Here is an 11,931-nt window from a genome sequence, read left to right on the forward strand (position 1 = left end):
ATATATTTTCTGTTTCTAATAGTCATATTGTTTTTAATGGGAAAACTACAAGAGTTTGGATGAAAATGATGAATCTGCTGAGAAAGTTTTCCAAATCTCTTGGAGATGCGTGGAAATGTATTTGATTTTTGAGTCAAGTTTAACTTAATAATTACAGGAGATAATGGTGTAAAATTCTCAGGGCTGAAGAATATATTCAAGCCCTTTTTTCATTTTTTTTAATGGACCAATCTGTGATCAAGAAAACTGTAGTGATTTTACAGGAACGTCGTCACAGCCTGTTTTCAGCCATGAACTTCAGAAAATGTCAGGAGAATCAGATCAGGACAAGTCGTCCTTTCTAACATGTGTCAAACAGCAGGAGACAGCTTGGACAAATGATCACTGCTGGAAATGCTGTATTCAATCTAGGCTACATTGTCACATACACTGGTGTTTTTATAAAGAAAAAAAAAGAAACAGAAAATGTTTATCGCTAAAGCAACACACATTGATAGAACTCTAATCATACAGAGATGTTGATATCTCTTGGTAAAAAAAGAGGGAAAAATGTTTGTCATCCTCATCCACGTGTAAATGCAGAATCTGAGTTTCCAAACTACTGTTTTGTGTAGAATGTGCCAAACATGATGTGCATTTGCTAGATGGAAGGTTAAAGACTGATTAGCACATATGTCTTTGAGGGATATAAAGTTCGAGGCTATAGTGAGCTAAAATGGACACGGTGACTCATTCATGGAACTGTATAAGAGGCAGCATTGTTGGTTTTTGCCCTCAGATCTCATTCTTCTTCCTTTCCTCCACCCTCAGGCCCTGACCTCAGAGCTGGCTCAGGCACGTGATGAATCCAAGAATACCGCCAACGACCTCCTCCACAGTGAGAACGTGCGGGCTGGCCGAGACAAATACAAGACTCTGCGACAGATCAGGCAGGGCAACACCAAGCAGAGGATCGATGAGTTCGAAGCCTTATAAGGAGCCCTCGGAAAACGTACCCTTTCTGAATGGTCACTACATATCTCACTCTTCGACTGCCAGATCAACACACAACCAAACCCGGACATGTTTAACACACTGCTGCAGACTGAATTGAAGCAGTATAAGCAGAGCAGAAGCATCACTACAGAGAGAAAGAAACTCCTGCTGTCATGAGTGCCCTGCTGGATGCAGGGCTTTGCAAACCCTCTGAAGAAATATTAGTGCCAAAAACTTTCCCTTTTGTCTCTACTTAGTGTTTCATTTCCCGTTTGTGTATTTAATTGTGTAATTTGAGCAATTCAGACCAAAAATAGTGGGATGAAGTGGGGGATTAGCCAAATTATTTTAGTATTTTATGATGCGTACAGAGAGAATATAGTGCAAGCTTTGCTTATTTTTGATGGAGGACCGTTTATTGTTCATGGCGACCACTCAGAAAGGGGGAACGAGCAGAAAAATAGTTTTTATTTTCCATCATATTTGAACACTTCCATTTATGTTTAATATTGCTATTCTGTAGGTTAAAAAAATTAATGCCTAGTTGGATATTTATACTGTATATGGGACATTTAAAAAGGGTATTTCATTTTGGTTTGTATATTTTTGCTATCTTCTGATAACAAAACATTCAATATGTTTTAAAGATTTTATATATTGACCAAACAATAACGGTCTTATGTTCCATATGTTTTCCTTTAGATCAATAAATTAAAGAAATATTAATTGTAAATTATTATTTTTTACCGTAGGAAATATATTCAACTGCATGCTATTAAAATCACGTCAGAAGATCTCTAGCTATCTAGGTACTTTTATCATTATTATTATTAATAACATTATTATTATAGTTTTTTTGCCATGCAGTTCACAGAACAGCGATGCATCTTTTTCTTGAGAGCAGGTTTAATATTTCTGTTTCTGTCTGTTCTGTGTCATGTCGCTGCAGAGTGAGAAATGAACATATTTACACTCTAAAGTGGCCTTTGGTCGCCCTTCTCCAGGGGTCAGTCCCAGACAGCCGCTCGACACTTCTCAGCCAAGGTGCTTAGTAACCCAAAAAATAACAACAATAAGATGCAATTCGGAAAACCTTTGGGGTTTTTTTTTTTGTTTGTGTTACATCTCCAGAGTTTCATGGACTGACCCAGATTGAATAAAACCAAGTCTCATGTTCTCCTCTCTGGACATTTATTAGTATTTACTGACTCACAGCTCTGCTGGACTTTGTATATGAACAGGATTTTATATTGAGGTGTTTAAGAATTTGGCAATTTAAAAAAAAAGATTACATGTCTGTGTGTACTTTGTAAAATATATATTTCAAAGTAAGTAGACACTTCTGTCCTCATGCTTTCTAGACCGGGATGTTTTAATGGGTTTGCCTTATGCCTCTGAGTCTTAGCCTTGCTAGCCAATGTGGGTTTAACCATGTAAAACCAAGTGTATCATATCTGATACAAGTTAAAACTCATATATGCAAATTAATATAAATATATATATTTGTCAGGAGGTTCAATAAATCAATTTTCAAAAAAATATAATTTTCTGGTCATTCTGTCATTGTTCTGGGTTTACAGTGTTAAAGACAGACCAGGATGACAGGATGGATTACGTTGAAGGTTGTACCAACTTTCATGTTCTCCCAAACAACGACTGCTGGGCGCTGATGATCATAGCTTTGTCAGGCTTTGGCATTACAAAGCCACACTGTATGAAAAGGTAGTCCATGGACATGGGACTGGTTCTGGCTTAGGATGTTGTGAGATTGATGTTTGTGTTTTTGAATAAAAGAATTCACCAGATGTTCAATGAATTGAAAATGAAAATTGATGCAGAAATTTCCTTTCAAGATGAGCTCTAAAATGAAGTCAGACACACTGGTTACAGCTAAATGCTTTACGAAAAGTAGAGTTTTATATTTATAATATCAGCATGTCAGGACTCTCTCACGTTGTTTTGATTCATATTCAGATACTTTTATTTTTACAAAAGCAATTCAGTGTGACAGAAAAATAAATAAAATGACAAAAAAACGAAAACACACATGCACGTGGAAGCTGATTGACTTATTATCTGACAGCTGTACTACACATACACTGTAAATAGTTGAATGCTAAATGAGCGTCTTAAAGTGCTGGATGTAAACAAAAATAAATAAATAAATACAATGAGTCTGTATGCGGCCTGTGCCGCTGCTGGCGTCAATTTCTCCACCTGTTGACGCAGGCGAGCTGACGTCACGCTTAACCTGGTGAGCCTCCAGTTGCCATGGTGAGCCAGGAGAACGCGGAGTCAACAGAATTCCAGGTCAGTGACATCACTGCTCCCAGCACAGAAACCGCCTTATTCCTTCTCTTCTTCTTCTGCTGCTTTCATACGCCGCGTCCACAGAGACAAGAAACGTGTCTTTGTACTCGAAAAGCCGCTGTGTGGTGTGTCTGTGCGTGTGTGTCTGAAGCGACTCAAACCGCTTCCGCTCCACCACCGCGTGTGGCTCCAGATTTCATTTGTCAGTAACGTTAGCTTAGCGTCTCTTCCACTAGTTTTATTTGCATGGACGTTTTGTTGCTGCTCTCCTCTGACAGAAGAACATCGAATTTAGGAGGAAGATGGGTCTGAACGGATCCACGAATGTCAGCAGAGAGGCCTTGAACGGAAGTGGCATCACTTTAACTGTTTAACATTTATAAAGCTGTAAAATTGTACGTGCTAGCCGTCTGCAACTATGAAGCATCCACAAGCAGTTAATAAACAAATATGTCGGTATGTTAGGTACAACCTCCATCAGGAAGCTGGCTTATCCAATCTTTCTTTAGCTTAAAACTGCAGCACAGGATATTATGAAGTAATTATTAAACAGACTTGGAGCCGATGGTTATAGACTGTAACTTGATTTTTTTAAGGAGCTTAGCAGATGAAAAAAGAAACAGAAAGGTAAATAAATATAACAAGCATAAATAATGTTTCTATAAAGCAATAGATTTTTTTATAGTCTGTTCTATAATGCAAAAAATCTATTAATTAATCACAACTGTTTTGCTTGAGGTGGTGTATACATTCATAACGATTGTAGATGCTTCACAGGCGGCATTAAAGTGTTTCCACAGAGGACGTTCAGAAGTGAATCTCTGCTATTATTGGTCCATTCAAGTCCCCATTATGGTGCCTCAGAGAGGCAGGAGGTGCTTTGATCCCACAGGCCCAAGTTCAGAGTGACGTCCTGGACGAGGAGGACTTCGGTCTCCCTCCTTTTTTAGAAATGGGCGTCTTGTGGACGAGCTCTCTGCTGGCTTCCAGTCAGACTCCTAAATGAGACACGTACATACACAAACACACGAGTTATGTAAACACTCCCTCATGCTTGTTGAACAATGTTGAACACTTGCATTCAAAAAGTCACACACCAGAACACACATAGCACACCTGAGGCCTGCGGACACAAGGAGACACACAGGGCCACAATGAGGTGTATTTACACTCTGAGTCATGTTTACACTAATGGGAAGGTGTGAAGCACGGTTAGTGGATCATTGCTATGTGGCCCAGTTTGCCTTAAAGGACAACACAAGGTATCCAAAACAGATCCTCTCCTGACCCCTAGTGCCGAAATGAATGCACCTAAAAGGTTAAGGCTCTTGAAATGTGCCTTTAAAAATTATATTAAACACAATTTCAGCTCACTTAAATAAAAAATATTAATTTTTTTACTTATTTTATTTAGTTTTTATTAGTAGACCCTGACCAGCCTTTTCTGAAAAGTGTTGATGACATTCTCTTAAAATAGTGGTTTTCATAGCTCGCACCTCAGCCCACTTGATAACCACACCAGAAAAAAAAAAGAAAGCCACCTGGAGGATTTTGAACAACATGATATTACTAGCAAATAAAGTAACCTTTAGTCAGAAGAAAACTTTTATTTCTATATTGAATCATTTATATTTGACATATATTAAAATATTTGTTCTGGGGACACTGGAAGAGATGAGTGTAGGTGTGAGTGGGTTGCAAAGTGGTTTGCAGGCAGCAAGCAGCTTTAATATCACCCTATATGATTTGATTTGCCAATTTAAATGAATAAAAAGGTATCAGGTGACACAGATCAGCTGATCTGGTAGGTTTACGCTTGTGCTCGACTATGTGACCTCAAACTCACGTACATACACCTTGTAAAGTACAGCTTTCAGAATCACTGTCCCACTTGTACTACACCACCTACTACGTATGAACTACAAAACACATGAACTACACAAGCCTGACGAAAACAAAGCGCTAGACAGACATTTAAGAAAGCTACAAACTCACCTTGACTCCGGCCAGCAGTTCTCCTCACTCCTGATCCGCAGCACCTCCGTTTTGTCTTTCAGGCTGAAGGACACAGGAAGGAGATTTTATAGAAAACCACTTCCATATCAGCCATACAGGCAAAAGTCTTCAGCAATAATAAACTAATCTTTTCTGCTGTGCTCCATTTTACCTTCGGACACAGTGGATACCAGTTAAAGCACTGGAATGCCTTGTCTTCAAATCTCCAGCCGTCCAGAGGGATGAGGACTTCACCAAGAAAAACTTTCCTTTTCAGGGTACCTGAATGCCACACAGTCGCCTGTAGCCTCTTTCCAATGAGCATGTTGCGCTGTATGCCATACTGTGAAAAACATTTAAATTTTAGTGAATGCTGTTTACGTTCACAACATTTATTAAAATGTTTTCTTTAAACACTGATTAAGCACATGAGTGCAGGTAAAAGTCCTTGTCCTGGCCTTCTGGTAGTGTTGTGTAGACTATATAAAAGACACATTTCTATATAAAAACCCAATCGCAAAACAAACAAACTGTATATAAAAGATGGATGCTTGTTTGGTTTAAAAAACAAATAAACATTCTGCCCTGTAGAAATTCCTCTGATGGCTTTATGGTCTCAGGGCCTAGTTTTGAGTGTTATAGAGCAGTGGATGATATTATTTTTGTAAAATTGAATCAGAGTCAGAAAGGGAGATAGCCGGGGTACCGTGGAGTGTCCCCCAGTTTTAAGTTCTTGCTCTTTATTTCTGGCTTTAAAACACCCAGATGACTGTAGTGAAAAGGTTCAGCTCAAGTCTTCACAGCAGGACTTTACATCAATTACTGAGCGACATCACAGTGGCTATGTCCATCTTTTATATACAGACTATGATGGCATCTCAGAGTAGATCGTATTTTTGATGCACCAGATAGAAAACTTTCAAAGGAAGAATTTACTGCCCATGAAATCAATAATTTTGTTTCCATAAGTCATGAGCATGCATATGTGCATGCTGCAAGTTTTATTAAACTGATGACACATAGAGGCATCCAAAAATAGCTGAAGAGGTTCTTTGCTTTTACCTTCAAAACTTCATTGTAAACCGGATCAGTCGTGTTCTTCTTCACTGACGTCTTCAGTTTGCAGCTCTTGTCCGGCAGCACGTAGATTTTCACGTATCTGTGCAGCAGAATACAAAATAAAAAAATGCTGTTGAAGCTTTGATGGAAAATCACAGGAAATGCGCTCTGCCTCTTTGTCTTGCACAGAGGGACATCAAACGTGTCCTTACGGATGACACTTCCTCTTCTTGCTGTCTCCGTAGGACAGGTTTCTGCAGGTGCCGACTGTGATCTCCAAACGGGAGGTGTTGGTGTTGAAGGCCAGAGCCAGCTCCAGTTCTCCGGTCACAGAAACGCTCTCAAAGCCCAAGTCTGTGCTGGTGCTGCTGCAGCTGCCCTGAGGGAGCCAAATACAGGTTGTAGCATTAATTTTACACTTCAGAGGAAAAGGATGAGAGAGGTGTGAGAGAGGGTAATTATAAGAGGGGATTTTGTGATCAGGGCTGTTATTTCTGAATATTTCAACCACCGGATGTTGTTTGGGGAGTTTATTTAAAAAAATTTTTTTTTTAATAAAAATCAGCTGTGACTTACTCTCTTCCCTTCAGAGTACTCAGAACCGAATGAAGTCTCGTCCTCTGCCCCGGTGGAGGAGCCCTCCTGGTCGCTGTCTTTGCTTTTCCTGAACAGGTTTGGAAGACTTGGGACTTTGAAGAGCTGCACAAAGAAAGAAAGTCATTTTCTTTACTCTGCTTTTGAACATTTTTATATGATATAAAACTAGAAAACATCAAGGAGCAGTTTAGGCACAAAAAGCAAAAAGTCGCACTCTCTCTCAGATGTGAGGTTGCTGATGTTATTCCCTGTCATCACCAACAGGTGCTGCTAAAGGCCCTGAATCAGTTCCCCGTTTTATCTGTGATTTCCCACTTAGACTCTCAGGCCCAAATATGTGCTCTGCAAAAACACTTTCACTTGCAGCAGAAGCAGCGCTACCACTACAAACTCGACTTGAGTTCAGTGACTGATGCGTTCCACCTACCGTGCTCGATTTGTTTATGTCTGTGTCAGACAGGCTCTTTTGGGTGGAGTGGGTGAAGCTCGAGCCTCTCCATCTGTTGTCGACCTTCAGCAGATCTTCACGGACGTCGTTTTGAGAATTGGAAATCTCTGCAAAGGGAAATGTAAGAAAAGCACAACCCAGTAAATGCTTGTTTACTGGAAAACAAATTTAACGAAGAGGTGCATCCTGTGCTCGGACAAACAACGCTGCTCAAAGAGCTGTGCGTGCGTGGCGGTGTTATCTCCTGCATCATCTAAAGCCTCTTTTGCTGATGCAGTAGGTGTCATGAGCTCACAAGGCTTTTTTTTTCTTCTAAATTATCTCTGGTGAATTTCCTTTGTGGTTATTACTGTGCGTATATTGAGCTCATGATCAGAGTGTGTTTGATAACATCCACAGGAAGTGATGCTACTAATTTCGAAGCAACAATTTCTCACAACTGCACACTGAGAGTACCTGTTGTGTGTTGTACTTTCTGTTATTAAGAAGTAAAGAATTACTGATCCTGGCAATGCTGACCGCTGGGCTGAGGTTGAACAACGACTTACTTTTAATGTGACTCGTGAAGGAAACCATTAGATTTTCCACAGATTTGGTGAAAGGTTTTGAGTTTTTCCAATCCTGCAGATCAAAAACAGTAATAATGATTAATCACTTTATACATGTTTCATTTTAACTTGTAAAAAAAATGGGAAAAGAAAATAATACTTTACCCCAGATCTGCTCAGGAAGTTATAATCCAAGTGAGGTGGAGGAGTGGGAGGCACAATGGATATATGACTGCGAAGATACACGAGTCAAAAATTTTTATTTTACAACCACATCGGGACAGAGACTTAACCTGATGTAGAAAAATAAACACTTAGAAGGTAAATAATACCTCAGCACATTGTAGGTCTTCAATAGATTCTCCCCAACTGTCTCATATTTGTCTGAAAGGACATCAGGAAGGAACAGAAAACCATTTAAATATCCTTAATAGTTAAGTGTTATGATGCCGAGCCACACTATGAACTGAACACATAAAGCCAGCAACATAAAACAACTGCGTTCGTTCATATTTTATGAGTCAGTGTAGCTGAACAAGCGTGCATTAATATTGAATAATGATTTATATTTAAAAAAGGAAAAGCAGCTGTGTATGCAGCATGCAAGCGATCCTGTATACTTATTTACAGCTGCTGCCAGTTTAATGTCTACAAGTTCAGAACATATGATAACCATGAGAATATTTTAATCTCTCCCTTTTTAAATTAACGTTCTCAGGATTGTAACTCAAGGAGGCGACCTGGTGTTGTTTACTGAACATCAGAGCCGTGAGCTCTAACTTGTGCTTGACGGTCATGTTAAACTCTATCTGGAGGGTTGCTGTCGGACGAGGCAGCAAGTGTACTCATAACTTCCTTAGTCTCTTAGGGATGTGAGACAGCAGTCCCAGTTCATAATTGCAAGCCAACAAGTTGGAGTAAGAAGCTGCAGGTTGGGTCAATGATCATTCCTGTGTTTGATACTCAATAATAATGTTATTAGGAGTTTTGGTGACTCCTCTGGGCCCTTTTTTTATTTCTCTTTTATTTAGTTAGCTTTAGTTTTATGTTGAAACGACAGTGTTCTGGAGTGTAATGAAATAATGCAGAACAGGATTGTGGCATCTCTGCTGCTCTGACACTCAAACTGAATTTCGGATTTGATTGTTGTTTGCCCTGCACACTGTCTGAAGATGTAGCGCTAAAAATCAGAGCTGGGGATAAAAAAAATTATTTAGCAGAGGATGCGCAGACCAGAGATGGGGGAAGTTACCCCTACGCCCTGCAAATCACACCCTATGTGTATGCATACAGTTTGGGTTTTGCATACAAACCTGTGGTGACTGGAAATTTCTTTGACTTTTCTTCTAGAAACCATTCTCCGGACTTGATTTTTACATCCCTGTGAAGAGGAAGAGCGCCGTGATGAGCAGGTAGAAATGACAAGACAGCCACAATCAATAAAACTACAACTGCAACATCTTCATTTCTCTTTTGAATTTAGCTTTAGTTTGACAAATGTATCTTCGTTCTTTCACAGATAATTAAAGTAGTAAAAGAACACGTTACATCATTTTCTGAAAGACAAGGCGTAGGTTTCGGAGGAAAACATGCCCCCTCAGTATTCTGAACAAATCATCTATAAACGTGGACACATTTTTACACATGTAAAATACCCACACTGAAAATGAAGAGGCCACAAATACGTGTAGGAAATACACCTGATGTAAATTTCACTTTTCAGAGATGCTATCTGCATATTTCAAATGTTTATGACAGAGTTCATATACGGAAGCGAAGGGGAAGTTTTAAAGAAGTGACAGGATGTGTTAAAATATCTGGTCCCATCTTAACAAGCTAATAGTGTCACAGCTATTTTAAATAAGACTCAGGACACTTTAAAAGTTATTAGAATAGTTTGTGGTTGATTACCAAACAGCTGGAATGTTGATGATTAATTAAAACAGCGACACTTGACCTGAAACTCTTGTTAAAGTTGTAGATTTAATGTAGGTATCAATCAGTCTGAGCGCAGACCTTGTTATTATCGGTTTTCACTCATTATCATTTCCTTCATGAATTTGCTCAACAGAATAATTACCCACATTTTTATGGAGATGGAGTTCTTCTACTCTTGCTTTGGTTAGTCGGCTCTTGAGTGATTTGTTTCAATCATGTTGCTTTAGTGTCCTTGACACAATTTCCTCTTTTTTTGTAGCAATCGGTGCCTTTTAAACTGCAAGTCAGTCTTTACATCATGTTCCTGCAACTGAGGAAGGGGGGGGGGGGGGGGGGGGGGGGGGGGGGGGGGGGGGTTCAGTCTTTACGTGAAGCTGCTGACTCGAGAAACTGCAGTTTAACAGGGGTGTAGCTAAATCTAGGGAAGTTAGGGGGGCTCTTAGTGGTTTGGTCCACTGTCCCCTATTCCCTAATGCCTTTACTTTGAAGGGGAATCTTATACTGTTACGTGGAACGTTTTATGGAGGCGGGAAGTCCGTCCACAATTAAATTAGTGTTCTAAATCATTGAATTATCAAATAATTGGTCAGGTTTTTATTTCTAATGTCATTTTCTGATCTCCCACGGACTGTTTAACCATTTCATTGGATAGTTCAGCACAACGACGAGCTCTCTCAACAGTACACAAACAGAGTAAAAGTGAAAGTGTGAGATTTGAGCCTCAGTTACAGTAACCTTCAGTCAGTCACTGCCGGGCTTTACACACGCACAGTCATTCAGTGCTTGATTTGAGCCTCGCTGAGTCACACATTTCAACCCTCTGTACAGCAGGCTCGCTGGTGGCCTCCATACCTGTACGCGTGGCAGACCGTGCACTTCCAGATCGCTGCTCCCACACGACACTTGTTGCAGATGCGGTGGCTGCAGCCGCGGCAGACTGCGCCAGAGTTCCAGAACTTTCCCAGCGGCCTCTGGCAGCGGGCGCAGGTCCGCTCGCCGTACTGCCGGGCATAGCTCTTTGCACCCTTCCTTCGGAGCTCCTGCAGGTCGTATTTCATCCTCCTGAGGAGAGGGAGAACCACAGAGCTTTAACTGCGAGATTCACAGACATTTCTCTTCTGACAATAATGAACAGTTTTTTAGTACATTTTAATATTTTAAACATCCTTCAGAAATGCATCACTCTGTTATAGATGCTCAACATAAAGCTAGCAGATAAAAGTTAATTTCTTCTGGATATAAAAACTGAAGAACAGTATGGTTTTTAAAAAGTATGCCCTTATATGGGGACAATGGGGACATATGGGGTTTCTTTGAGAGCGTAACACAAAGTTACCATAGTTAAACTAGGTTTAAAACACTTTATTGAGCAGAATTAAGTGTCAGCTGCAAAAAACAAGATTTAAAGGCCCCGTGTGAGAAGAAGGTTCTTTCTTTATTTTATGGCACAGTATGAACTTCTGATATCACACTCATGTCTGTATGTTAAGTATGAAACTACTAACAGTTCAGATTTGTAACAGGTAACATCTCTGAAACAGGTTTTGTTTTCAGAAGAATCATATTTTCGCTTTCACATAATCAATATAAGAGCAGTCGGCCCTGCCTCCTTCCAGCATCCCTAAAAATCAAATTTCATCCCAGCACCTATTAACACTGTTTGAAATGACCCACCTGATCCTGTCTTCTTCGATTGCTCGCATCTGTTTGTCTCTCCGAAGAACCTCCAGGATGCTCTCTCTCTCCATAACTTGAAGCAAACTTAAATCCATGTTTTTGAATTAAAAAAAGAAAAGAAAGAAATACTGGTTCAGGTCTTCTGTCACTGTCACAGGTCCTCCTCTCTCTGTCTCTCCTCTCTGCTTCACCGTTTTCTTTTTTCACTCCTGTCTCCTCCTCCTCTCCTCTTTAGTCCTCCCCCTCACTGGGCCCAACCCTCAGATCGTCTCTTTCGTCTTCTGGAACTGAAAGATTAAAATAAGGGAGATATTTTTATTTCGCGAGCAGCGGAGATTCCCCTTTCCACATCATAAAGCTACTTGTAGTATTTCTACTTGAATG

The 11,931-nt window shown here is 40.0% G+C and overlaps 3 protein-coding genes across 4 annotated transcripts in view; 1 reads left to right on the top strand and 2 right to left on the bottom strand.

Moving 5' to 3' along the window:
- ezrb (ezrin b) overlaps positions 1-3,143 on the top strand; it is a 31,288-nt gene extending 28,145 nt beyond the window's left edge. Inside the window, exon 14 of the mRNA XM_085132597.1 lies at positions 811-3,143. Coding sequence (XP_084988723.1) covers positions 811-975 — 165 coding nt within the window. The 3' untranslated portion in view covers positions 976-3,143. The remainder of the gene's footprint in view (positions 1-810) is intronic.
- On the bottom strand, positions 2,044-11,660 carry sytl3 (synaptotagmin-like 3). The gene is made up of 13 exons (XM_085132598.1): positions 11,545-11,660; positions 10,723-10,932; positions 9,246-9,313; positions 8,265-8,316; positions 8,098-8,164; positions 7,933-8,005; positions 7,364-7,491; positions 6,916-7,038; positions 6,552-6,718; positions 6,343-6,439; positions 5,453-5,623; positions 5,281-5,343; positions 2,044-4,283 (listed from the first exon to the last, which is right to left on the bottom strand). Exons 1-12 carry the CDS (start codon positions 11,640-11,642, stop codon positions 5,305-5,307), a joined length of 1,293 nt encoding a protein of 430 aa, XP_084988724.1. The 5' UTR covers positions 11,643-11,660; the 3' UTR covers positions 2,044-4,283; positions 5,281-5,304.
- The window catches only part of enpp1 (ectonucleotide pyrophosphatase/phosphodiesterase 1), a 37,568-nt gene continuing 37,177 nt past the window's right edge, over positions 11,541-11,931 (bottom strand). For both annotated transcript variants that reach the window (XM_085132595.1, XM_085132596.1), the window contains exon 24: positions 11,541-11,834. The gene's annotated coding sequence lies outside the window, so the exon portion shown is untranslated. The remainder of the gene's footprint in view (positions 11,835-11,931) is intronic.

This window comes from Neolamprologus multifasciatus, chromosome 15, assembly GCF_963576455.1.
Source record: "Neolamprologus multifasciatus chromosome 15, fNeoMul1.2, whole genome shotgun sequence".
Classification (NCBI taxonomy): Eukaryota; Metazoa; Chordata; class Actinopteri; order Cichliformes; family Cichlidae; genus Neolamprologus; species Neolamprologus multifasciatus.

Bases quoted from the DNA above. Each gene is read 5' to 3' on its own strand.
- sytl3 (XM_085132598.1), bottom strand. From the start codon at position 11,642: ATGGATTTAAGTTTGCTTCAAGTTATGGAGAGAGAGAGCATCCTGGAG. The intron at 9,314-10,722 runs GTATGGAGGCCA...TCCTCTTCACAG, and splicing joins ACGGTCTGCCACGCGTACAG to GGATGTAAAAATCAAGTCCG. The intron at 7,039-7,363 runs GTAGGTGGAACG...TTCTTTGTGCAG, and splicing joins ACATAAACAAATCGAGCACG to CTCTTCAAAGTCCCAAGTCT.